This window comes from Monodon monoceros, unplaced genomic scaffold (assembly GCF_005190385.1).
Source record: "Monodon monoceros isolate NGI ecotype Baffin Bay Population unplaced genomic scaffold, NGI_Narwhal_1 Super_Scaffold_11, whole genome shotgun sequence".
Lineage (NCBI taxonomy): Eukaryota > Metazoa > Chordata > Mammalia > Artiodactyla > Monodontidae > Monodon > Monodon monoceros.
The window spans coordinates 70,950,389-70,978,086 of record NW_021703767.1 but is presented as its reverse complement, the minus strand read 5'-3'; the positions used below and the strand labels follow the sequence as shown (position 1 = coordinate 70,978,086).

At 39.2% G+C, this 27,698-nt stretch overlaps 1 protein-coding gene across 1 annotated transcript in view; it reads left to right on the top strand.

The window, feature by feature from the left end:
* LMLN (leishmanolysin like peptidase) overlaps positions 1–23,244 on the top strand; it is a 78,807-nt gene extending 55,563 nt beyond the window's left edge. The window contains exons 13-17 of the mRNA XM_029213590.1: positions 7,683–7,815; positions 9,537–9,696; positions 11,790–11,920; positions 18,043–18,253; positions 22,636–23,244. Coding sequence (XP_029069423.1) covers positions 7,683–7,815; positions 9,537–9,696; positions 11,790–11,920; positions 18,043–18,253; positions 22,636–22,736 — 736 coding nt within the window. The 3' untranslated portion in view covers positions 22,737–23,244. The remainder of the gene's footprint in view (positions 1–7,682; positions 7,816–9,536; positions 9,697–11,789; positions 11,921–18,042; positions 18,254–22,635) is intronic.
* The last annotated feature ends 4,454 nt before the right edge of the window (positions 23,245–27,698 follow it).

Here is a 27,698-nt window from a genome sequence, read left to right as displayed (position 1 = left end):
TCTTTTTTCTTTATTCTGCTCTGCAGTAGTTATTTCCACTACTTTATCTTCCAGGTCACTTATCCGTTCTTCTGCCTCAGTTATTCTGCTATTGATCCCTTCTAGAGTATTTTTAATTTCATTTATTACGTTGTTCATCGTTGCTTGTTTCATCTTTATTTCTTCTAGGTCCTTGTTAACTGTTTCTTGCATTTTGTCCATTCTATTTCCAAGATTTCGGATCATCCTTACTATCATTATTCTGAATTCTTTTTCAGGTAGACTGCCTATTTCCTCTTCATTTGTTAGGTCTGGTGCATTTTTATCTTGCTCCTTCATCTGCTGTGTTTTTCTGTCTTCTCATTTTGCTTATCTTACTGTGTTTGGAGTCTCCTTTTTGCAGGCTGCAGGTTTGTAGTTCCCGTTGTTTTTGATGTCTGTCTCCAGTGGCTAAGGTTGTTTCAGTGGGTTGTGTAGGCTTCCTGGTGGAGGGGACTAGTGCCTTTGTTGTGGTGGATGAGGCTGGATCTTGTCTCTCTAGTGGGCAGGTTCACGTCTGGTGGTGTGTTTTGGGGTGTCTGTGGCCTTATTATGATTTTAGGCCGCCTCTCTGCTAATGGGTGGGGTTGTGTTCCTGTTTTGCTAGTTGTTTGGCATAGGTTGTCCAGCACTTTGGCTTGCTGGTCGTTGAGTGAAGCTGGGTGCTGGTGTTAAGATGGAGGTCTCTGGGAGATTTCCGCCGTTTAATATTATGTGGAGCTGGGAGGTCTTTTGTTGACCAGTGACCTGAAGTTGGCTCTCCTACCTCAGAGGCAGAGCCCTGACTCCTGGCTGGAGCACCAAGAGCCTTTCATCCACACGGCTCAGAATAAAAGGGAGAAAAAGTAGAGAGAATTAGAAGTATGAGGAAAGAAAGAAGGAAAGGAGGAAAGGAAGGAAGGAAGAAAGAAGCAAAGAAGGAAATAAAGGAGGGAGGGAGGGAGGGAGGGAGGAAGGAAGGAAGGAGGGAAAGAAGGAAAAAAGACAGAAAGAAAGAAGATACAGTAAAAATAAAATAAAGTATAATATAGTTATTGAATTAAAAAATATTTAGAAAAAAAAAGGGACGGATAGAACCTTAGGACAAATGTTGGAAGCAAAGCTATACAGAGAAAATCTTACACAGAAGCATACACATACACCCTCACAAAAAGAGGTAAAGGGGGAAAAATCATAAATCTTGCTCTCAGAGGCCACCTCCTCAATTTGGGGTGATTCGTTGTCTAAAGGAGGGAAGGAAGGAAGGAAGGAAAGAAAGAAAGAACGAAGGTAAAGTATAATAAAGTTATTACAATTAAAATTAATTATTAAGAAAAAAAATTTTTTTAAAAAACCATGGACGGATAGAGCCCTAGGACAAATGGTGGAAGCAAGACTATACAGACAAGATCTCACACAGAAGCATACACGTACCCATTCACAAAAAGAGGAAAAGGGAAAAAAATCATAGATCTCGCTCCCAAAGTCCACCTCTTCAATTTGGGATCATTCCTTATCTATTCAGGTATTCCACAGATGCAGGGTATATCAAGTTGATTGTGGAGCTTTAATCCGCTGCTTCTGAGGCTGCTGGGAGAGATTTCCCTTTCTCTTCTTTGTTCTCACAGCTCACAGGAGCTCAGCGTTGGATTTGGCCCTGCCTCTGCGTGTAGGTCGCTGGAGGGCGTCTGTTTTTTGCTCAGACAGGCCGGCATTAAAGGTGCCGCTGATTCGGGGGCTCCGGCTCACTCAGGCCGGGGGTGGGGGGGGGGGGGGGAGGGGCACTGCGTGCGGGGCGGGCCTGCGGCGGCAGAGGCCAGCGTGACGTTGCTCCAGCCTGAGGCCCGCCGTGCGTTCTCCCGGGGAAGTTGTCCCTGGATCCCGGGAACCTGGCAGTGGCGGGCTGCACAGGCTCCGTGGAAGAGGGGTGTGGAGAGTGACCTGTGCTCGCACACAGGCCCCTTGGTGGCGGCAGCAGCAGCCTTAGCGTCTCCCGCCCGTCTCTGGGGTCCGCGCTTTTAGCCGCGGCTCGCGCCCGTCTCTGGAGTTCCTTTAAGCAGTGCTCTTAAACCCCTCTCCTCGCGCACCAGGAAACAAAGAGGGAAGAAAAAGTCTCTTGCCTCTTCGGCAGGTGCAGACTTTTCCCCGGACTTCCTCCCGGCTAGCCGTGGTGCACTAATCCCTTCAGGCTATGTTCAAGCCGCCAACCCCAGTCCTCTCCCTGCGCTCCATCCGAAACCGAAACCCGAGCCTCAGCTCGCAGCCCCGCCCGCCCCGGCGGGTGAGCAGACAAGCCTCTCGGGCTGGTGAGTGCCGGTCGGCACCAATCCTCTGTGCGGGAATCTCCCCGCTTTGCCTTCCGCACCCGTCACTGTGCACTCCTCCGCGGTCCCGAAGCTCCCCCCTCCGCCTCCCGCAGTCTCCGCCCGCGAAAGGGCTTCCTAGTGTGGGGAAACTTTTCCTCCTTCACAGCTCCCTCCCACTGGTGCAGGTGCCGTCCTTATTCTTTTGTCTCTGTTTTTTCTTTTTTTCTTTTGCCCTACCCAGGTACGTGGGGAGTTTCTTGCTTTTTGGGAGGTCTGAGATCTTCTGCCAGCCTTCAGTAGGTGTTCTGTAGGAGTTGTTCCATGTGTAGATGTATTTCTGGTGTATCCGTGGGGAGGAAGGCGATCTCCGCGTCTTACTCTTCTGCCATCTTCAAGCCGTCCTCTATTCTGTTGTTTTTGGATGGAATGTCCTATAAATATCAATTAAGTCCATCTTGTTTAATGTGTCATTTAAAGCTTGTGTTTCCTTATTTATTTTCATTTTGGATGATCTGTCCATTGGTGAAAGTGGGGTGTTAAAGTCCCCTACTATGAATGTGTTACTGTCGATTTCCTCTTTTATGGCTGTTAGCATTTGCCTTATGTATTGAGGTGCTCCTATGTTGGGTGCATAAATATTTACAATTGTTATAGCTTCTTCTTGGATTGATCCCTTGATCATTATGTAGTGTCCTTCTTTTCTCTTGTAATAGTCTTTATTTTAAAGTTTATTTTGTCTGATATTAGAATTGCTACTCCAGCTTTCTTTTGATTTCCATTTACATGGAATATCTTTTTCCATCCCCTCACTTTCAGTCTGTATGTGTCCCTAGGTCTGAAGTGCGTCTCTTGTAGACAGCATATATACGGGTCTTGTTTTTGTATCCATTCAGCCAGTCTATGTCTTTTCATTGGTGCATTTAATCCATTTACATTTAAGGTAATTATCAATATGTATGTTCCTATTACCATTTTCTTAACTGTTTTGGGTTTGTTATTGTAGGCCTTTTCCTTCTCTTGTGTTTCCTACCTAGAGAAGTTCCTTTAGCACTTGTTGTAAAGCTGGTTTGGTGGTGCTGAATTCTCTTAACTTTTGCTTATCTGTAAAGGTAATTTAATTTCTCCATCGAATCTGAATGAGATCCTTGCTGGGTAGAGTAATCTTGGTTGTAGGTTTTTCCCTTTCATCACTATAAATATGTCCTGCCACTCCCTTCTGGTTTGCAGAGTTCTGCTGAAAAAGCAGCTGTTAACCTTAAGGGGATTCCCTTGTATGTTATTTGTTGCTTTTCCCTTGCTGCTTTTAATATTTTTTCTTTGTATTTAATTTTTGATAGTTTGGTTAATATGTGTCTTGGATGTTTCTCCTTGGATTTATCCTGTATGGGACTCTCTGTGCTTCCTGGACTTGATTGACTTGATTGACTATTTCCTTTGCCATGTTAGGGAAGTTTTTGACTATAATCTCTTCAAATATTTTCTCAGACCATTTCTTTTTCTCTTCTTCTTCTGGGACCCCTATAATTTGAATGTTGGTATGTTTAATGTTGTCCCAGACGTCTCTCAGACTGTCCTCAATTCTTTTCATTCTGTTCTCTTTATTCTGCTCCCTGGCAGTTATTTCCACCATTCTGTCTTCCAGCTCACTTATCCGTTCTTCTGCCTCAGTTATTCTGTTACTGATTCCTTCCAGAGTATTTGTAGTTTTGGTAGTTGTGTTGTTCATCACTGTTTGCTTGCTCTTTAGTTCTTTTAGATCCTTGATAAATGTTTCTTGTATTTTCTCCATTCTGTTTCCAAGATTTTGGATTATCTTTAATGTCATTACTCTGAATTCTTTTTCAGGTAGGTTTCCTATTCTTTGTTTATTTGGTCTTGTAGGTTTTCACCTTGCTCCTTCGTCTGTAACATATTTTTTTGTCGTTTCTTTTTGTTTGTTTGTTTTGTTTTTTTTGATGGGTGGTGCTTATTCCTGTCTTACTGTTTGTTTGGCCTGAGACGTTCAGCACTGGAGTTTGCAGGCAGTTAGACAGAGCTGGGTCTTGGTGCTGAGATGAGGACCTTCTGGAGGCTTCACTCTGATTAATATTCCCTAGGGTCTGAGGTTCTCTGTTAGTCCAGCAGTTTGGACTCAGAGCTCCCACCCGACCTCTGTCCTGGGAACCAAGATCCCACAAGCTTCATGGCACAGTAAAAAAAAAAAAAAAAGGAAGAAAGAAAGAAAAAAAGGAACAGTACAGTATTAAAGAATAAAATACAAAATAAAATTAGAAAGATAAAAATACATCAGGAAAAATAAAACTATAATTGAAACAACTGCAACAAGGTAAAATAAAACCATAGCAAAAAAAAGAAGAAAAAGGGAGGGGGACAACAAGCCAAAAGGAGAGATCATTAACAAAGTATAAAGAATAAAATAAAATTAGAAAAATAAGAGCTTTATTAGGAAAAATATAAAAGAATCAACGACAGTGAATCAACAAGGTAAAACAGAACCCCAATCTAAAAGATGAAAAAAGAAAAAGCCTTGGCTATGGGGGCACAGTTTAGGCTGGGGGGGTGGAGGTGGAACTTAGGCAAAGGCGGAGTTTAGGGTGGGGCAGGACCTAGGCGGGTGGGGGGTGAAATTTGAGCATGGGACGGGGCCTCTGCTTAGGACCTGCCCAGAAGGGGAGAGGCAGCACATCGAAAGGAGGACCTCTGGAGTGTGGAGTTCCGGAGTTTGGACGTAGGGCCCTGCGTGAGGGGGTGTGGGTGGGGTTTAGGCCCAGCGCCATTGGAGGGGGTCTCAGAGGGGGTCTCCGAGTGTAGAGGTGGGGCTGTGGGTGGGGGTGTAGGGGCGGGGCTTGGGCTCTGTGTGGCAGGAGGGAGGCTCCAAGGGCAGAGGATTACGCCTGGGAGCCCAGCAGGCTTCCTGGTGTTTAAGTGGACAGGGAAGGCACTGGCCCCGTTCCCTCCTGTTCCTTTGCACCCCTCCCCCACTGTCTCCCCCAGGCTGTCCACCATTGGGCTGGACCCCTAACTGTGGGTGGGTCCCGCTGGGTGTAGGAACTCCTTCCCCTCCCCCATCAACCCCTCAGGGCTGCCCGTCCCGTAGGTCCAGCCTTTACTTTAGCTCCCCCTTCCCTCCCTCCCACTCCCTCAGGACCCTTGTGGCTGGAGGGGGCCTAGGTGGGCAGAGGATCAGGCCTGGGTTCTCAACAGGTTCCTGGGGGTCCAGGTGGGCAGGGGAAACCTGGCCACGCTCCCTTTTGATCCTCTGCCCTCCCAGTGGTTCCCGTTTCCCCCTTGGGGTGTGGGATCCCTTCCCCTTCCCCAGCCGCCCGTCAGGGGTGCCAGTCCCATCCCGCCTCCACTTCTCCTCCCCCGTCACTTCCCCCACGCCCCACATCCTACCCAGTCACTGGGGTTTCTTCCCATCCTCTTAGGTCTCCATGGTGCCCCACGGGAGCCTGGTAGGTGCCCTAGTTGTGAGGAGACGAAAATTCCGCATCTTCCTAGTACGCCATCTTGACTCTGCCCCCGTCACCGTTTTTTATTTTAGCTATTCTGAAAGGTAGTGTGATATATCATTGTGGTTTTAATTTGCATTTCCCTAATGGCTAATGATGTTGAACATCTTTTCATGTACTTATTTGCTATCTACGTATCCTCTTGGGTGAGATGTCTCTTCGTGTCTTATGCCAATATGACTTTTAGTTCTCTTAATACGGCTTTTGTGGAGCAGAAGTTTTTTAATTTTGATGAATTTCAAATTATCAGTTTGTCCTTTTATGAGTCATACTAATGCCTGATTCCTGCCTTCAGACATTCTGATTCAATTGGTATGGGGTGCAAGGTGGGCATGGAGACTTTAAAAATCTCTCTAGATGATTCTAATGTGCAGCAAAATTTGGGAACAGCTACACTGGCAGATCAGGTTGTAGTGCTGGAGTTAACTAGCTGTCCCCAAAGTAATTGCAGTGCTTCCTGCTACTGCTTAGGAGCAGCTTTTCTCACAGCAGGCTTGTAACTCAGACGTCAGACTCCTTAGTAGAAACTATGAGTGATTTAAACTGCTTTGAGGCCTAGCCCAGATGACAAAAGATAAGAATAACATCTTTAACACAAGTACCCATCACCAGGTACTTCTGTGATGAGCAAGGCACTGGCCTTGGAGAGAGAGATTGAAGTCTCAGCTGTGTCCTTCATCAGCTGTATGATCTTGGGCAAGCTAATTGTCTCAAACTTTTTACTTATCAGTAAAATGAAGATACTACGTCTACTTTGGAGGGTTCCTTTTAGAAATAATGAGATTATATACTATTTGAAAGTTCTGTTAATCGTAAAATGCCAAATAAAAGGTATATGGTCAGGCCATTCAAGATGGCTGTCCTCTTGCTCTCTGTTCATCTGCTCGACCAGTCCCTGCTTCATTCACACGACTATCCAATTCTCTGAATTATAGGGCTTAATCAGTAACTGCCTACATGCTTGCCTCCACCCCAGCTGCTGGCTTCCCTGGTAACTGATGAGCCCGCCTGACGTCAGTTCCCCCATAAATGGTAGCCCCTTTCTCCCCTGAGTAGGGAAGATTGCTGCCATGTCCTGCCTGCAGCCTGCCATACACGGTGGGGTGTCACGCCAGGATGCTTTTGTTTCAGATGTGTAAGAATAAACCATTGATGTCTTTGTCACTGTCTCTGTGCTCTTTTTTCAGTCTGGAGGCTGGGCATCTACCAGGCTTGCAAGCCTGCGGGATATAACATCATATTATTCCCCAACATAGTTCCTTAGTCTGAATGCATCACAATCACCTGGGGAATTTTTTTATGGTGCCATGTGCAGCTTGCAGGATCTCAGTTCCCCGACCAGGGATTGAACCCGGACCATGGCAGTGAAAACCCAGAATCCTAACCACTAGGCCGCCAGGGAACTCCCCCGGGAAACCTTTTTTTAAAAATAATATAAAAATACAAGTCCTACTTCCATTTCTGGGAAGATGTAGATGTACTCTTTCCTATTCCTCCTTCTAAGTACAACTAAAACCCTTAGACATTATAAATAAAACAAATGTAAGAAGACTCTGAAAGGTAGAGAGAAGAAGGGAGACTGGTTAGGGGCCTTGGGACTCCATTTTATGGCAAAAGTGGAGAAAGAGATAAATAGGACCTTATTTAGTAACAGTGAAATAGTCATATATCTAGCATTAATCCTCACACCTACATTAAGCATTTCCTTTGTGCTTTGAAAAGTAAGTTTATAACTTACAGCTGGTTTAGCAATTAGTTTTAAGGTATTAAAACATATTGAAATTGTAATGGAAAAGACAAACTCTAGAATAGACTTATAATATCTTGTTCAGAGTTTGATACCATGGTGTTTTACCTTTGTATACAGGAGACAAATGCTGAGCCCTTACTGTAACACGCTCAGAAGTAATCCATTGCAGTTAACTTGCAGACAGGACCAGAGAGCAGTTGCAGTGTGTAATTTGCAGAAGTTTCCGAAACCTTTACCTCAGGAGTACCAGGTAACACTTGTTTGGGGCACGGTTTCAGGAATCAGCCTTTTAAAAAGAAGTCTCCATTTTGAATTAGAAGAGTGAATTCTCTTAAGTTTTTCAATTTATAAGCCCCCATTTGTTTTCTGTAAGTTAGAAAAAACTGAAGAATTCTTCCATTTCTTTATAACCAATGTGTTAATTGATAGCAATTAATTAATATCTAGCAATGTCTTGTAGTAATGGTAAGAGACATTTAGAATATTTATTTTGATCTATTAAAAAATATATATATATATTTATTTATTTGTCTGCACCAGGTCTTAGTTGTGGCTTGTGGGATCTAGTTCCCTGACCAGGGTTCGAACTTGGGCCCCCTGCATTGGGAGCATGGAGTCTTAACCACTAGACCACTGGGGAAGTCCCTATTTTGATCTGTTTTTTTATAAATTGTTTGTATTTTCTTTTTAATTATTTCCAAAGTCTTCGTCTTTATATCAAAAACAAGGTTCTTTAAAGAAAGAAACTAACCAAAGAAGACAAATATATCACTTATATGAGGAATCTTTAAAAAATGATACAACTAAACTTATTTACAAAACAGAAACAGACTCACAGACTTAAGAGAATGAACTTATGGTTACCAGGGGGGAAGGGGGAGGGGGAGGGATAGATTGGGAGTTTGGGATTGACATGTACACACTGATATATTTAAAATAGATAACCAATAAAGACCTACTGTATATCACAGGGAACTCTGCTGAATGCTCTGTAATGACCTAAATGGAAAAAGAATTTGAAAAACAATAGATACATGTATAACTGAATCACTTTGCTGTACACCTGAAACTAACACAACATTGTTAATCAACTACACCCATTATAAAATAAAAAATTTTTTTAAAAAGGAAATAAAATAGAGTAACTAAGGTACTGTAGTCCAGTTAATTAAAAGACTTGAAAGTTCTGCTTTAGAAAAGTTTGCCTAATGAGATCTGAAAGGTGAAGGAAATGGTCCCATGTGTCCAGTCTGAATCTCTGATTTGACCTTTAAGTTTTTTGTTGAAGTGGCTATTTCTAAAAAAAGCCTCAGCTCTGCCTGCCATTGACAAAGGACCCATTAGTCAGAAATGATATCTCAGAAGTGAATTTAAAGTGATTGTTGCTAAATTTTGAGCTTCCTACATATGTTTATGACCACACTGAGTGCTTTAGACACCAGAAGATGGCAACTATATATTTCTACACTTAGTAATATAATTTAAAATGTGAAATCTTTAAAATTTATCTGATACCTTGTTCCTTTGGTGTTCAAAGTATTTTATATATATAATCTCATTCATTTTCTTATGGTTTTTCAAGTTTGTCAAAACAACATATAAATTAATTCTAAAAACACTTGAAGTACATTAAATTTAAAACATCTTAATTCTATGCATTAGTTTTGTGTTTTGTCAGCTCTTAAAACTCTTCCTATTCATCCTTTTAAAACATTAGTCAAATTTGTCATCTAATAAAAAACAGACTAATTTACTTAGCTTGATTATTTCTAAAAACTACAACAACCTCAAAATACCCCTCAGGTAGTATATTAACTATCTTTGTGTTGTACTATGTATGAAAAAAATAGATTAATATCTTCTTTGTGTTATACAGCATTAATTGGTTGCTATAAATTGCCTGTGGGCTTTGTTTTGATTATATAGAATGTTTCTTACTCTCCTGCCTTCCTAATATTTTTTTCTTTGTAGTACTTTGATGAACTCAGTGGAGTACCTGCAGAAGATCTACCTTATTATGGTGGTTCAGTAGAAATTGCTGACTACTGCCCTTTCAGTCAGGAATTCAGTTGGCATTTAAGTGGTGAATATCAGCGCAGCTCAGATTGTAGAGTATTGGAAAATCAACCAGGTTAGTAGTTTAGTGAAATTAAATGTTATATACATATTAAAAGTATATATCAGCAATACAAAATAGTGGTTAAGGATACAGACCCTGGAGCCAGATTGTCTGAGTTTATGTTGTGGTTCCACTGCTATCCACCTGTTCAAAGTAACTTCTCTGTGCCTCAGTTTTCTCCTCTGTACAAAAGGGATAATACCTGTCATAGAGTTGTGAGAATTAAATGAATTAATACAGTAAGTGCTTAGAATTACAACACATAGAAAGGATTGTTAGCTATTAGATATACTTGCACATGGGTGTACACACACTACCATTTAGTAATACCTTATATTTGCATGACACTTCTCATTTGCAAAACAATTTCACTTTTATCATTTCATTTTGTTCTTCTAAAAACCTGACAAGAGACATAGAGAAGATATTATCGAATTTCACAGATGAGGGAAGAGCTACTAAGTAATACGTTTAATTGATGTCAGTGCAAGATCCTCCAATGCAGAACTCTTTTTATTAAATCGTATTAGGTATCCTATTCTTTCCTCTCCTGAGGAATGTGCATTTTATGTAATTTAAACATAACGTGTCATTCTCCAGATATCAGAATAATACTGTTGTCCCATGGCTAGTATTGCCATCTTATTTATTCCCATTTAGTAAATGAACAGGTCATCAAGGAAATAAACAGTATGGCAATTGGATATTCAGCAATAGTAGTTATAGCTCATACTAACCACCTTTGTAAACAAAATGTTCTCACATCTGATTTGTTAATCAAGAGCAATAAGTAGTTTTTCTGCCTGTGGTCATCAAAATTTTCAACCTGGTCCTTTCCTCCTCGCCCCCATTCCATACTTTATTTCAGACTAAATCATTTAAAATTAAAATTTCCATAATTTTTTTCCTTTTATTCTTAAACCTGGCAGATGTAACTGGATTTGTACAGTCATTTTTTTCCCATCACACCTACTTAATAAATGTCTAATGACATAACTACGCAACAGTTGCATGTTACAGCAAAAGAAATGCACATATTTGTCAATTATGGGTTTGCCAAAGATACCACATTTTAATGTTTTAGAGCTGGAGTTGGCAAATATTTATTATAAAAAGCAAGATAGTAAATATTTTAGGCTTTATGGGTCATGCAGTCTCTGTTGCAACTTTTCAGCTCTGCTGTTAAGTGTGAAAGCAGTTAACAGATAATATGTAAGTGAATGAGTATAGCTCTGTTCCAATAAAAATTTCTTTATAAAAACAGGTATTTCTCAGGATTTGGCCTGAGGGTTGGCCTGACCCCTCTTTTCTTTTTTTTGACAATGATCACTATGTGTTTTGAAGACTTTGAAATATTCATAAAGAAATATAAAGTTCTGTTTTATTGTTTTACATTTTATTTCTTAGCTTATACAATTAAGATTTTTTAAACTGACATAAAATTTTTATCTTTATAATATTTCAAAATGGGCTAATTGAACTCTGCTTTCAAAAGGTGAAACTTGTATTAAGTGCAAAGAGAGAAAATTATTCCTAGGCTTTTTTTTTTTTTTTTTAATTTCTAGACTTTAAGGACTTCATTCCTTTGTCCATTAGCTAGTTAGGGGTCATTTAGTCTGCCCCATACCTCTGCAGGTTTGTGCTTAGTCTAAGAAGACCAGCTCAACCTGTCATTTATTGACTTCCAGGAGATGGCATAAGTTGAAACTACAAGAACGTCTTGCAAAAGTTGCAGCACTCAAAAAAAATCTTCATTATATAAATCACTTGGCCTCATCCTATCTGGGTCACTTGGGAAGTGACTCCTATTTAGGACACCATTGAAGGTGACTCTTAGTGCCATTTCCTCTATATATTTAACTTAGTTGCTTTAGGCCCAATTTTATCTCTTGTTTCTGATATAATAATTATCCTACTAATTGCTTTATTGAGAATCCAGTTTGAGTTTGGAACCCTCTGTCTTGATTTTTTTTAATTGAAAATTTCCATGAAACATGTTTTATTTTTAAAGCAACTTTTAATTATAAGAGTGGAATACTTCAATTTCTTATTCTTTGAGCCCAAAGTCAATTTTTAATAAAGAAAACTTTTCTGATTTGCTTCAGACCTTTTTAAAAACTATGGTGCTGAAAAGTATGGACCTCATTCAGTTTGTCTAATTCAGAAATCAGCATTTGTCATGGAAAAGTGTGAAAGGAAGCTGAGTTACCCGGACTGGGGGAGTGGATGCTATCAGGTAAACCATATGATTGTTAATAACAGTACCAAATATTACATAATTGTATCTCATTATATGGTTTTTATATTTTCAAATACATTTTATATCTTTTATTTCTACTTATTAATACTTTAACTTATTCATTGTAAATATTAGTTTGTATATTTGTGTTTTGTCAAAATATTGTCATTTCTTTGAGAGAAATTGCCCTTCTCTGTTTAAAAAGTATATATAGTTGCTGTATATCAGCAACTTTTATAACAATTTTGCCTCTGGGCATAGATCCTAAGGAAATATTAGGAAACATGTAATTTTGTTCTTTTTTAAATATTTATTTATTTATTTTTGGTTGCGTTGGATCTTCGCTGCTGCGCGTGGGCTTCTTATTGCGGTGGCTTCTCCTTGTTGCAAAGTGGGCTTCAGTAGTTGTGACACACAGGCTCAGTAGTTGTAGCTCACGGGCTCTAGAGCACAGGCTCAGTAGTTGTGGTGCACAGGCTTAGTTGCTCCGCAGCATGTGGGATCTTCCCGGACCAGGGATCAAACCCGTGTCCCCTGCATTGCAGGCAGATTCTTAACCACTGTGCCACCAGGGAAGTTCTGTAATTTTGTTCTTTGAAACTAATTTGTAATGGAAAAAAAGCTATAATTTATTTTGTAAAATCTGAAGAAAGCATGTATTTAAGAATTAATAAATCAACTACTGATTAATAGTAGATTTTTTTCCTTTGAAATGAGAAGTCCAAAGAGAGCAAACTACTATTTTCTTAATTTATTATTTGCATGTCTGATATTAAATGACTGCATCACCGTAGAACTTACTGAGATACAGGCATTCTGTAACTTAGGAGCATCAAACCTAATGAATATTCCATACCCTACTAACGGACATCAGGGAAGAGAGTGTGATCCTGAAAACTCAAACATAAGAATTTGTTGTGCCATTTCACCTACAAGAGTTAAATGGACTAATGTAGCTAACAATTTAACTTATTATTTTTAAAGTTTCTTTAAAATTAACTCTTTTTTTTGGTAACTGCTTTATTGAGGTATAACTCACACCATACAATTCATGTAAAATTACCTTTGAAACCTTATAAAAGACAATTAAAAATACTTTCCAGCTATAATCCTATAATCTGACAACTATAATCCAGCAACCATTTTCTGATGAATTCATCCTATTAAAGATTATGTATTGCTTAAATACATAGTTTTGATCTAGTTGTAATCAGAATACATAATTTTGTTTTAGTGACTTAGTACTTTTTATACAGACCAAGATACCTTTTCCAAGTTCTCCCAATAATAATACTTACTGTTCTTCATAGCTGTAGAACATTGCATCATTTTAAAGTATCATAATTAGGGAAGTCATTTTCCTGTGAGATATTGAATTAATTTTCACTTTTCACTATATAAAAATGCTTTTGTAAGTATATTTACATGCTTTACCTTTTTATTAGGATAAAGGGGATAAAGCTGGAACAGTGTGAACTATAATAGGAGGATAACCTTTTCAGCCTGTTTTAATGTCTTCTCTACACCACCACCACCACCACAAAGGGATTACATAGATTTGTAATACCATCTACAAAGACTGAATGTACTTGGCTTCCCTGTAGTACCTAGCGTTGTCGGTTAATTTTTTTAATTTAATACTCACAACCATTTATATGGGAAAATGTGCATGATTTCCAAACAATTAGCATTTGGATTAGCTGTTTTGTTTTCTGTTCTTTGTTTTACTTATTTTGACAGAGAAGTTGCAAGAATGGTACAAAAATATTGGTCATTTAAGTGCAAATTGCTGATAGTCTGCCCCTTCACCCCTAAATACTTTAATGTGTATTCCTTATAAACAAGGACATCCTCCTATATGACCACAGTACTACCAAAAAAATCAGGAAATAACACTGATACATCTAATTCTTGGACCCCGTTCAAGTTTTGCCAATTGTCCCAATAATGTCCGTGTAGTAATAGGATCTGCACTGATATCACATATTGAGTAGTTGTCACATCTCTGGTCTCCTTCAATCTGGAACAGTTCCTCAGTCTTTTCTTGACTTTCATAACCTTCACACTTTTAAAGATAACAAGCCAGTTCTTATCTATGATGTGTCTCCATTTGGGTTTGCCTGATGTTGCCTCATGATTAAATTCATGTAATATGTTTTGGGCAGTAATATCACAGAAGTGATGCTTGTGTTTTTTTGGTGGTACACTTTTTTTTTTTTAATATTATTTTGGCTGCATCAGGTCTTAGTTGTGGCACGCAGGACCTTTCGTTGCAGTGCACGGGCTTCTCTCTAGTTGTGGTGTGCGGACTCATTAGTTGCAGCACGTGGGCTCTCTAATTGTGGTGCACGGGCTTAGTTGCCCCATGGCATGTGGGATCCCAGTTCCCCAGCTAGGGATCAAACCAGCATCCTCTGCATTGCAAGACAATTCTTAACCCCTGGACCACCAGGGAAGTCCCTGGTGGTGCACTCTTTGATTTGTCCCTTTGCTGGTCATGTTAACTTGCTGGTATCTACCAGGCTTCTCCACTGTCAAGTTACTGTTTTTCTCTTTTAATTAATTCCCTTTTTAATTAATAAGTATTTGGGGGGAAAAGTACTATATCAATAACTTATTTATTATCATACCTTCATTTTATTAATTTATGCATTTAAATCTGTATTGACTCACAGATTGCATTTTATTCAGTGGGTATTACCATTACTATCATTATTTATTTGGATATTTAAGTTGCCCCAGATTTAGCCAAAGGGAGGGAGCCCTTCAGGTTGGTTCCTGTGTCCTTTTGGCTGTCCTATCTTTTTAACTATTTCCTTGCTTTCTAGCACAAGATATTCTAGGCTCATCTTCAGTTTCTTTGCCACAGCCCTGGAATTAATCATTTCTCCAAGGAGCTCTTGTTTCTTTTAGTGGAGTGAGGTATTTAGAGACTAAAGTCTGGGTGCTAGGGACTTCCCTGGTGGCCCAGTGGTTAAGAATCCACCTGCCAATGCAGGGGACAGGGGTTTGAGCCGTGGTCCGGGAAGACCCACATGCTGCAGAGCCACTGAGCCCCTGTGCCACAACTACTGAGCCTGTGCTCTAGAGCCCGCGAGCCACAACTGCTGAGCCTGCATGCCACAACTACTGAAGCCCACACACCTAGGTCCCGTGCTCTGCAACAAGAGAACCCACCTCAACGAGAAGCCCAAGCAACACAACAAAGAGTAGCCCCCGCCTGCCGCATCTAGAGACAGCCTGTGCACAGCAACAAAGACCCAACGCAGCCAAAAATAAATAAATAAATTTATTTAAAAGATAAAAAAATAAAGTCTGGGGAGCTTCCCTGGTGGTGCAGTGGTTGAGAGTCCACCTGCCAATGCAGAGGACACGGGTTTGTGCCCCGATCCGGGAATATCCCATATACCACGGAGCGGCTGGGCCCGTGAGCCATGGCCGCTGAGCCTGCGTGTCCGGAGCGTGTGCTCCACAACAGGAGAGGCCACAACAGTGAGAGGCCCGCGTATTGCAAAAAAAAAAAAAAAGTCTGGGTGCTAGATGTATTGTTCATTGCTGTTGGGATACAGCTGCTCCCCAGGCCTTCTTGGTGAACAGAGCTAGGAAATATATGTGTGTATGTAATTTTATATATACTCATACATGTGCATATATATAACCACGAGTTTGTACCAGTATCTTTGATTCCAGTTTAACACCGAATAATTCATTTTAGTTTTCTCCCTTCCCATATTTGTAACTCTTCTTTCAAGCAGTGAGAAATCTGGTTCTCTTTGTCCTTAATATGCTTATTATTTGTTCTGTTCACATCCTTTCCATCTTCATCCACCCCTATGCGGTTACTCTCCTCACCCACTTGGACTCTGACACAGCCCACCAGCTCACAACATGTCTCCCTCACTGTGATGCAAGCCCTGTGCACATCTTTAGAATATAAATGCTTTATTCCATGAAACTTTCTAATCTTTGTTGTTCTTTTTCTTATTGCCTCTTATTACATCTTTATCATAAAACAGTCTGACACTGTTAATTTTGGGGGGAAATTTGTATATCCTACCCTTCTCTCCTCAATTAAAGCTGCTAGAGGTCAGGCACTGTGTCATGGACTTCTTTGGTATCCTTTTCAGCACCAAGCACAATACTCAGTCTAGTCTCACTTAAAAGAATGATTACATTGCATTGCAGCTGTGGTGATACTTACTGGGTGTGGGTCATTGAATGACAGACTTATAGAAGAGTTTACACTTTGTTGTTTATTTTCTTGATAGCTTATCATAACTTAAATTTCCAAATGAATGTTATATTTAAACTTAATTGATGAAAAGAGTTGTTTTTAAAATGACTCCATTGTTGAAAAACACTTTTGGAACTCCTTTTTAAATTGCTTTTAGAGATAGTTTAATAGCCTTCTAAGAAGTCAATTTCAGTATTTTACATCATACCTATGTTGACCTAGTCTTAATCAGTTTAGTCAACTGCCTTTACCAGACTTGGATCTGGGCAAGTTTTGGGTATTTCCAAAATTTACATCTACTTGCAAAGTAAAAATTTGCCACCATCAAACATACTCAGAACCATGCACTTTCTTTGAAGATAGTTCCAGGAGAGAAGATCCAGAAATATTTAAGGTGAAGTAGCATAATGTAAAGTCTTTTTAGAAAACAACTTTGAGGGCTTCCCTGGTGGCACAGTGGTTGGGAGTCCACCTGCCAATGCAAGGGATGAGAGTTCAAGCCCTGGTCTGGGAGGATCCCACATGCCACCGAGTGGCTAAGCCTGTGCGCCACAGCTGCTGAGCTTGCACTCTGGAGCCCACAAGCCAGAACTGCTGAGCCCGCATGCCACAGCTACTGAGGCCTGCACACCTAGAGCCTGTGTTCCACAATGGGAGCGGCTACTACAATGAGACGCCTGTGCACTGCGATGAGGAGTGGCCCCCATTCTCAGCAACTAGAGAAAGCCCGTGCGCAGCAGCGAGGACCCAACTCAGCCAGAATGAATGAATGAATAAATAAATAAATAAATAAAATTTATTTTAAAAAAACAACTTTGAAGACAACACAGTCATTATAAATTTTCTTAAAGTTAACTTTAATATGTTTGTTTTTTAAAATTGATTTCATTAGTTACCCCTTGTATATGAGATATGAATCCTGCTTTTAAAGATGTTACCAGTTGTATAAAATCACTGTGACCATTTTCATCTCTGAGCAGAGGATCTGGGATAGGGATAATGAATAACAAACTTTTACTATGTCATTTCTATACAGTGTGCTTTTTTTTTTTTTACAATGAGCATATATTGTTTTTATAATTGATTTTATTTATTTTTGGCTGCGTTGGGTCTTCGTTGCTATGCATGGGCTTTTTCTAGTTGCGGAGAGCGGGGGCTACTCTTCGTTGCGGTGTGCGGGCTTCTCATTGTGGTGGCTTCTCTTGTTGCGGAGCATGGACTCTAGGCACACAGGCTTCAGTAGTTGTGGCTCGCAGGCTCTAGAGCGCAGGCTCAGTAGTTGCGGCACGCAGGCTTAGTTGGACGCACTTAGTTGGGTGCGGCATGTGGGATCTTCCCGGACCACAACTCGAACCTGTGTCCCCTGCATCAGCAGGCGGATTCTTAACCACTGCACCACCAGGGAAGCCCTATTTTTATAATTTAAAACAACTAAAAAAATTTGAGTTACAAAATTTAGCAACTTGTAGAAAAAGTGACATGATTCATGGCTCTTTGACAGACATTTAACCTGAATTATAGGAGGATACTAGAATCTACAGAAATGTTATTATTGATAACTTGGCTTCAGGGGTCTGTGAATCCAAATTGTATGTAAAGCTGTATGTTACCTTGTTTTTTTCAGGAAGTGTCCGTAGCTTTCATTAGATTTTTTAAAAGGTTCTAGACAAAAAGTCTAAGAACTACTACTACCACAGAGTGAAATTCTTTTAGAACATGAATAATTTAACCCTCTTTATATGAAATTAAATGAGGCCCACATTCCAAATTGTCTTTTATAGCCAGCATTTTTAGTAAATTCTGCCATATTTTCCTACAGTTGAGGGAGAAGGCTCACATACTAGAATCTTACTGATCTGATTTTTTTTTTTTTCACATTTTGAAGGTTTCTTGTTCTCCACAAGGTCTGAAGGTTTGGGTTCAGGATACTTCATATTTGTGTAGTCGGGCCGGGCAGGTCCTCCCCGTCAGTATTCAGATGAATGGCTGGATTCACGATGGAAACTTGCTCTGCCCATCATGTTGGGACTTCTGTGAGCTCTGTCCCCCAGAAACAGATCCTCCAACTACTAACTTGACCCGAGCTCTACCCCTAGGTGAGTAGTCTCTGTGGTTGGAGTACAGAGAAGGACTTTTCTTACAAGATGTTGAAAATGCCCTGCAAGGAAGCTCTAAAATAGGTTGCGCGTCTTCTCTTCTAATTGCAGTTTTATGGGAAGATCGCCTTCCCTCCATGGTTAGAAATTGAAGGTAGGTAGACTTGACACCTCTCTTCAGTAAGAGTGAGGGTGAGGAAACTTTCGATATGTGAAGAACCTCTGACTTGCACAAAAACATTCATTGAAGGTTACAAAAAGTTAATGTTTCAGCCATTCATTTTGAAAGTAAGAGTAAAAATTCTGTTCATGAATACAAAAAGCAATTAAATATATTTTAGTTATATTATAACTAGGTGAGGCGAAAGAGCGGGAAAGTCACTGGAAAAGATGCTCAAAGAAGGGATTGACATGCCCACAAAGAAGAGAAAGGTGCAGGGAGATGCAAATATACGCAGTGAGATAGAAAGACAGGCTGGCAAAGACAGTGGTTTTCACTGAGAGATATATTACTCATTCTGTGAGACTCCAGAGAGTAGGACTGAGAACAATGAATTAAAGTTGTAGGGAGACAGATTCCAGTAAAATCCTTTAGAACCAGGAGAGGAATAGAAGGGACTCTCTTGAGAAGAGTGCATTCCCTGTTGATGAAGATGTGCAAACTGAGGCTGATGACCCATTTCTAAGAGTTTTAAAAGCAGAACTCATGAACTCTCAATGAAAGCTTTGACCTATGGTCTATGATATTTTAATTAAATGACCTATGAGATTTTATGACAGTTTGATATTTTGGAATAGGCCATGTTTCATTTTCTCAACTGGAGGTATTTTTTAAATGGAACTGTATAGCCCTTTGCTTGCTCCATGGTCTGGTTGAAAACAAAGGGCTACGTTCACTTTATAGCTCAAAGTTTCTTCACCTCTAAAATTTAATTCCCTTTCTTTCCCACATTCTGGGGCCTTTATCAAGACATGGGCTATAAGTAGAGGGTGAATTTGGGGAGATTAATACTTGTGTTAGGGGTGCCTAAGACCACCCCCAGATTTCATGACTCTCTAGGACTCAAAGGACTCAGCCTCTAGTTGTACTTACGGCTAAGCTTTGTTAAAGCAAAAAGATACAAAGCAGAATCAGCAAAGGGAAAGGGGACAGTGGGTGAAGTCTGGAAGAAACCACTTCCCAGACACCAGCTAAAGGCTGTCCTTGCAAACAGGACTTTCAAATGATGGCCATCTCAGGCCTGCTGTGTTAACTCTTTTCACTTAACTCCTGTGAGCCAGCTGAGTTTTCTGCAGTTATAATAGTAATGCACAATGAATTAAAAGATCTCAGGTCCTTTTGATACGGTATATGATAAATGTAGTGTTAAATATTCTTAGTCAACTTTCATATGAAGTGATAGGATGACTTGATTTTGTTATTGTTAAATTGCTTTGGCTAGAATTAAAGGGCTGCTAGTCTACAAATAGGTGGTTCTGATGGAGTTCCCATGCTCAGGCCTAATCTCAGAGTTAACTATAAGAAATATCATCATTTCAGTGTCCAAGAGATGAGCATTGATTGAGCCATTAGCAGTTAGAGTTGAGTTAAAGAGAGAGTTACTCCAGCTGGTTCAGGGGTAAGAATCTTAGGAGTACAGTAAAACGTGTAGAAATGAGGAGAAAGCCAGACTAGTTCAAGGACCTGTGAAGTGATTAGTTCCTGTCCTTGGAGCATGGCAAAGACAAGTGAACCTGTTGAAAGGAGGTGGGGAGTAGAGATTGCAAATGACCCCACCCCCTCCACCAACCTGCGCCCTAGACTTGACTTCTTATCCAGCTCCCTCTTTGTAGTCACCCTTCTGATACTGTGGTACTATGTTGTGATTTCTTCCCCTGTTAACCAGTTCTATGAGGAAGCATGCTCAAAAAAGGATTGTAACCTCCGAATCACCACCACAGTTTTGAAAAATGTATAAAATATTACAAGAATAGATGACTTTTAGAAAAAAAAAAAAGGAATAGATACCTTTTAGGCATAGTTTCCACTAGTGAATATGAAAGATTTATTTCTAAATTTTCTGATCTCTTCAGATTTTGGAGGTTGTTTTGTTTCTATTTATTAAATGCTAGACACTTTGCTGAGTGCTTTATGTCTATATCATTGTATTTAATCATCACAAAACCTAATGAGGTAGGAATTATGATTTTACACATGAGAAAACTAAGGTATAAAGAGATTAAGTGATATATTCACTGTCACGGCTAATGAGGTTCAGATCAAAACCGAGATCTGATAGTCTCTGATTCATTTTGAAACACGCTCTTTGTATCTTTCCTTTTTAAAGAGCACTGTCACAGAAAGTGCAGTGTTTTTGAAGGACAACAAATGTTCCAGAGCGGCCATTAATATTTTAATAGCTTGTTAAATGTTAGTACCAACAGTAGATAAACAACAGTTAGTTCAGTTCTCCTCCTATTTCCTTTGTGCCAAATTGAGAATCGGGAGATAAAGGGATATGCCTGTGTTATTAGTGATTCCAGGGTCTATTTCTTATTCCAGCCAAGACCACTCTACCTGATGTTGTAGGCCAGAACTTATCCAGTAGACCTTTCTGGGGTGATGGAAATGTTCTGTAATCTGTGCTGTCCCATACAATAGTCATTAGCCAGAACTTATCCAGTAGACCTTTCTGGGGTGATGGAAATGTTCTATAATCTGTGCTGTCCCAAACAATAGTCATTAGCCACATGTGACTATTAAACATGTGAAATGTGGCTACTGTGATGGAGGAGCTAAATATTTCATCTCATTTTGGTTAATTTCAATTTAAATAGCACTTATAGCTAATGGCTGCCATATTGGACATTGCAGCTCGAGCTCAGAAGTTCTCAAACTTTAGCATGCATCAGAATCATGTTAAAACACAGATTGCTACGACTCACCCCCAGAGTTTCTGATTCAGAAGATCTGGGTTGGAGCCTGAGAAGTTCCCAGGTGATGCTGATGTTGTTGACTCAGGTACCATACTTTGAGAAGGATTGATTTTTCTAACATTTAACGATTGCCAGCTGGTTCCATTGGGGAAGAATATAAGTTCTCCATGGTTTACTTGTATTACATACAGTGAAATAGTTTTTTAAAATACTTATTCCACACTGTATAGTTCTCAGAAGAACAAGCTCCAGTGCCTTAACATTATCATTTTATTAATTCTATAGCTGAAAAACCAGTCCTTTTTTTCTTACCTTTTAAGCAAGTCAGACTTGAAGCTTGCTTGGTTCTTTATTGGTCAAAATAGTAGAAAGGACAACTCATCCTGAAATAAAGTCAGGTTGACCTGGTCTCTTGACTGCTAAAAAATGTACTCTATTCTGAGAATTGTTTGGGGGAAATAGTTTTAGCTGTTAGAACAACTCTTAGATAAATTAAAATATACTCCTACTGCCCAAAACTCATAGAATCTTCTGCTGTTTCCAAATCAAGCCTGGGGTGATATGGATAGATGGGTAGATATTTAGAGATTGGGGAACGTATGTCCTGTTTTGCCTGGGACAGTCCACGTGCCTATTGTCCTGGTATGATTACTAATAATTCCCTTGTGTTAAAATTATCAAAGAGAACAATTTAGTTGATCAAAGCAAATTTTATTTCACACAGGCAGTCTCTACTCTCAGGAGTCCAGAGAACTGTAAAATAAGGGAAAAGGGCTACAAGCAGGAAACAAGGAAGAAGTACTCAGCTTAGGTTGATGGGCCGGGGTTAAGTATCTAACCTTATTTAGAAAGATCAAGGAACAAAGAAATAAGTATAGAGCCCACCCTGGCTCGGTGGTTGGAGATTGGCTGATTGGATATTCTGTGGTTCTGGTCAAGTGGAGCATTTACACAAACATGAAAGTTATCTAAGTTTTAATTTGCTGTTTTGGCGCCATGGGCAGGAGAGGCTCCATCTTGAGACTAGAAATTTATTTCAACGCTTATCTCAAAATGTCCTGATATGGGATGATAAATTATAGGGTCACCCTACTTAGAAGGGACAAGGTAGAATAGAAGAGAGTCCAGCATCCCATGTCAGAATAGCCAAGAATTTCATTTACTTTCCTGTGTAGCATCTTTAGCTTTGCCAGGATACTACCCTGTCTTTTCTTGGGTGCTGATTTTGAACCTTGATATGGTAGGTACATCTTCTTTTCTCCTACATAAATATTTTGTTCTTTTTCTATAAATATAAAAAAAGACTTTGCATATATGGATTTCAGGAAGTCACTCTTGATTCTACTCTTCAAGGTAGTCCTTCTTCACCTTTTAATAATTACCTCTACTCATCTGTCAACATTTTAGTTGGTATAATTTTTTCCAAAAATGTCTGTGGAAAGTCAATTTTTTGTTTTCAACCCTAGATCTCTGTTCCTGTTCCTCTAGCCCAGTGGTTACCCTTTGGCTTCTGCTAGGCAATCTGTTTCCTCTGCTGGCTGGATTTCTTCTGTGCGTATGGCATTAGGAATGGAAAAGTGAATTCTGAAGACATTCCTTTGTGTCATGTTCCTCTGAACAAAGCACAAAATCTGGGCGAGTGCCAGCCTATGCAGATGGCAGAAGTGGCATTCCTGACTTTGGCTTGGAAGTGTTGACCATAATCAGATCTTGAAGCAGAGCTTCACAGCAATCACTCCTCATCAGCAACCCAACAGCCTCAAAGTTTGGAGAAGGAGGAGGAATTCCAAATCACCAAGTCTCTTTATTTTTCAGGATAAATACTCTTCTTGAAGTTTTCCTTTGAAAATGGGATAATAGGTGAAAAATTCAGTTATTACATACCTCAGCATCTTCATTAACCTAAAACAATGGGAAAGTTCATCACTGGTGCAATAATTTAAAGAACAGCTAATCATTGCAAGGTTATAAGTTGTGGACCCTGTCCTCAAAAGTATAAATTGTCCTTTGACTTACAGAAAATAACTTGAATTGGGATTTCTACATCACTATTATACCTATTTTGAATTTAATGACTGTATATGGTACACCTAAATCATTGTTCTCATTGTTTTTTTTAAAAATTATGTTTTGCTAAATCTTATGATTTAACCATGCTAGCCTTTTCAAACCAGCTGTGTGGCAGTTTCCTGCTGAACCATTAGGTGTTGGTAGCTGTATCTGTACTAATTGATCTTCAGAGAGTAGCTTCCAGCTGTATTCTCCATTAGTTTAATAATGACTTGAAAAACTGGGAAGCAGAGAGAGAAAAATACTCTGCCCTGTGAAAACATTGAAGACATGCAAATAAAAGAAAACCTAATTGTATGTTTTTCAGATAATAGTTATGACAACTGCAATCCAACAAAAATAGAACTTTCCTTTTTGACCAATGAAGATAAAAAGAAATTCTGGTATAGACAGGTATGCAGTTATTTTCAAGTGGGCTTAGGAGTTGTTACAGAAGAATTTGACTATCTGAAAATTATTTTATGTGTAAGAAGAAAAGATATAAGTCAAAACAAGATGGTCTGAATTGTTTATAGCAAAGTGTAGGTTTGGTTGTAGGGCCTATCCAATAGGGTCCCCTTTACCACACAGGGTATGGCTTAGTCCACAGAAGTCAGAAGGTTGCCTTTGCTTTAAAAGGAGGTAATGTCTTTTACCTCTTGTATTTGACACTCTTTCTGTCACCCATAGATTCTGGTCCCCAGAGGCAATTCTGCTCTTGTACTAGAGCTGACCAACCCTACTTAGTAAACCCAATTTGAAAATCTTTAATGATGAATGATGCCCAGTTTTTCTCTCTAAAGCTAATGAAGTCCTGTGGCATTAGAAACATAGCCCTTGGACATGCATTCATTCATTCACTGGTTGGCCCTTTAATTCAGCATACAGTTATTGAGCACTCAGTTTAAGAAACTGCTAAGTGAACAAACAGCATAATTACTAAGGAGTAATTCCAACTTATTGTTTGGCACTGGAGCCAAACAGCAACTCCAGCATAGAGGAAAGTCACCTTTTTTTAAAAAAAATGCATACATTTAAAATACTTATTTGCCTACAATTTTAAATTGGAGGTATTTGTCATTGTGAAAAGCTGGGGGTCTCTAGCATAGCCAGCCTCAGCTGAAGAAAATCTAATACCAATGGTGTTTCTGCCTACGTTCTGCATACTTTAAATCATGAAAAGTCAGAGAAAAATGTAGAGTATATTTTTAAAGAAAGTTATAAAAATCTAAACTTATATACCCAATGTGATTATGAATCATCCTGCAAAGTTGTACAAAGAATTTCACCAAAAATAATATGGATTCATAATATATTTGAGACTCACAGTGATAGGTTCAATTATATTTTGACTGTTGTGCAGTAATGCCATTTAGGTAGTATTGTTTCTGAGCATGGTGCTTTTTATACTTGAAATATATTTTTGCTTTACTTTTTATTGATATAATTATATTTGCACTAATGACTTTCTGAAGAAAATATTATAGATGACATTTTTTCTATATATATATTTGTTAAGCTTGGAATCTGGTAGCCCAGTGTTTTCTCTGCACAAACGTAGAACCTGGTAAAGTATGGTGTTAAGAAATCTTGAGTTTTTGAGGGTAACTAACAGTGCTGGTGTCTTCCTTCCTCTTCAACAAGTCTTGAAAGTGGTTGCTTATCACTGATTCTGCATAGTATACTCAGTGAAGATTTAGAAGACCACTGATAAAATTCTAAATTTCTAAAAAGAAGGATTTTTAAAATCTGAAATTTCAATGCAGAATTAGCAGGCTAGAATTAAGTTTTGAACTGAAGAACTTGAGATGACCTCAATTTCAATATCCTGTGGCAGGTAATGCTCTTTATGTTCACAAAACCAGTTCACTGAGAAAGAGACCATGCAGACTGCAGCCATGGTGGGAGTGAGGTGGGGCAGGGAAGGGGAATGGGGATAGCTGATTTGAGGATAGTAGACTGAAGTCCCTTTCTGACTCAAAAGGGTCAAGTCCTTATAAAAACTGACTACCTCAGTTTTCAGTTCAGACTTAGTTTCATTTTGATAGTATTTTTTTCAATTTAAATAATATATCAATTTTATTTTTTTTTACATCTCTCTGGCTTTACAATGGTGTGTTAGTTTCTGCTTTATAAAAAAGTGAATCAGTTATACATATACATATGTTCCCATATCTCTTCCCTCTTGCGCCTCCCTCCCTCCCACCCTCCCTATCCCACCCCTCCAGGTGGTCACAAAGCACCGAGCTGATCTCCCTGTGCTATGTGGCTGCTTCCCACTAGCTATCTACCTTACATTTGGTAGTGTATATATGTCCATGCCTCTCTCTCGCTTTGTCACAGCTCACCCTTCCTCCTCCCCCCGCCAATGTCAAAATTAACAAGTGAATTTGTCTCTCAGGTTTTCAAGAACAGAATTTACAGGAAGGAAGCAAAAGCCTTGTCACTAGACTTGAGCTGATAGCTTTAAAGAAACTGGAAAGCAGTTAGGTAGTCTTAATGTAGATCCCTCTGTATTCTCCTGAAAAACATCCTTTTCCCTTACTTATTTCTTAAGGATACTTATTTTTGTTAAGATCAACTAGGCATTCTAAAAATGTTATAAATTATGCTTAAAATTAGTTTCAGCCTAATATGTTGGTTTAGAGTTTATCAGTATTTGAAAGTGAAACATTAATGAAGTTTAAATAGTTTTAGGAAGATACATAAATAAGTATACCAGAGTATTCCATAAAATTTTATCAATATTCTCTTCAGTATTAGAAGACTCACTGATTGAGACCATCTGTAAAATGACTAGATGCTTTCTCAGAATCTTTCCAGCTCTAATATTCTGTGACTAATGTTCATGAATATTCAGAATATTCTAATATTCTGCATGACTAATTCATGCAGAATTGCTAGGTCACTGCTGGCTCTGACCCACTTCCTGGAGTATGCCAGCTTACACACCATGTTCATCACAGTGTCCTGTGCTCAGTGCCTTAGCGCTGTCCTTGTCGTTGGACACTGAATGGTGAGAGAAGAGCCCGTTTCTGCGGGCATTTGAGTAGTCCTGGCAGGAGGAGGTGGACTTCAGTCACAGCCCCACAGACCTGTTTCACAGTTGGCACCAGTCATCCGTGCCATGTCCCTGCAGCCCAAGAGGACTAACATATTTTAATAAAGTCTGTGCTACTCGTTCTGAAGAAAGAACTTACCTGAAAGGATGACCTTTTTTTTTTTTTTGATACATTTAGTCAGGGTTGGGGAGGGAGTGGTGAATTATTTTCTTTTTGTTTACATTTTTAATAAATAAAATAGATTTAAGAACTATATTTATGGTATTTAACTTTAAGTGTAATATATTACTTAGAAAAAACACAGCTTTAATAAAAATGGAAACTAATCTGCGTCTTGTCTTTACTTAATTAACACCATCAATTTTTTTAAACCTGGATGAGGAATACAAACACAGCCATGCACTCTATATGGGGACGATGAGGTGTTTATTATGAAACATAATTCAATTTTTACTTTACATGGAGTAAAATTGTCCTACTTAAAGAATAGGGACAGGTCTTATGTAAAGCTACAGGGAATAACCCTCCTCAAATAGTTAAGCAGGAAAGACAGCCGACTAAAACAATTCAGGGCAGCTGTCTCTGGCTGAAGATTATTCCTGTCCCATTTGTTCTGTGCTGTGGGGCAGGAGTCTCACCGCAGGACCGCACTCCATTTGGTAGCGGCAAGTAAATTGTGGCTGTGGAGTGTGGAGCGTGATTCTTCCTCATAAACTGACTGTAGTTTGAGAGAACGTACCTGGGGCGTGCCTTCACCATGTGCACTCAGAGCCATCCTGTCCTGTGGCCTGGAGCCAAGAACTGTGAAATGGACTGAGCACAGCTTCTGTGACCTACTTGCTGAGCTGAGATCTTTGTGGGAAATTTTAATGATAATATTTAGATTTTTTAACATTTTAAATATTTCATGTAAGTAGCTAAAACTATGTACAACAAATTACTTCAAGTAGTTGAATAAATTCAATATTATTTGTACGGTATACTGAAGACAAAGTGTCTATGTCTCATACATTACCTGTTTATACTACCTTTTGGTATGTTCATAGAATATATCTTATTTAATAGGCGTCAATACATAAACGAGTCTTTTGTCAACAACTGTCTGGTAGATACGTTGAAATGGAGCAGTTTATTTAAGTCAGCTTGTTAGTGTTCTGCCAGAAGTTTGTTCCTTAATGTTTGAAATAAACTGGACTTGTTTGGAGATAGAAGTCCAAATACACCATCTGATGTTCTGGTAGATGACCAATACCATTCTCATTTTTTTTTTCTTTTAATAAATTTATTTATTTATTTATTTATTTATTTATTTATTTATTTTAGGCTGTGTTGGGTTTTCATTGCTGTGCATGGTCTTTCTCTAGTTGCGGCGAGAGGGGGCTACTCTTTGTTGTGGCACGTGGGCTTCTTATTGTGGT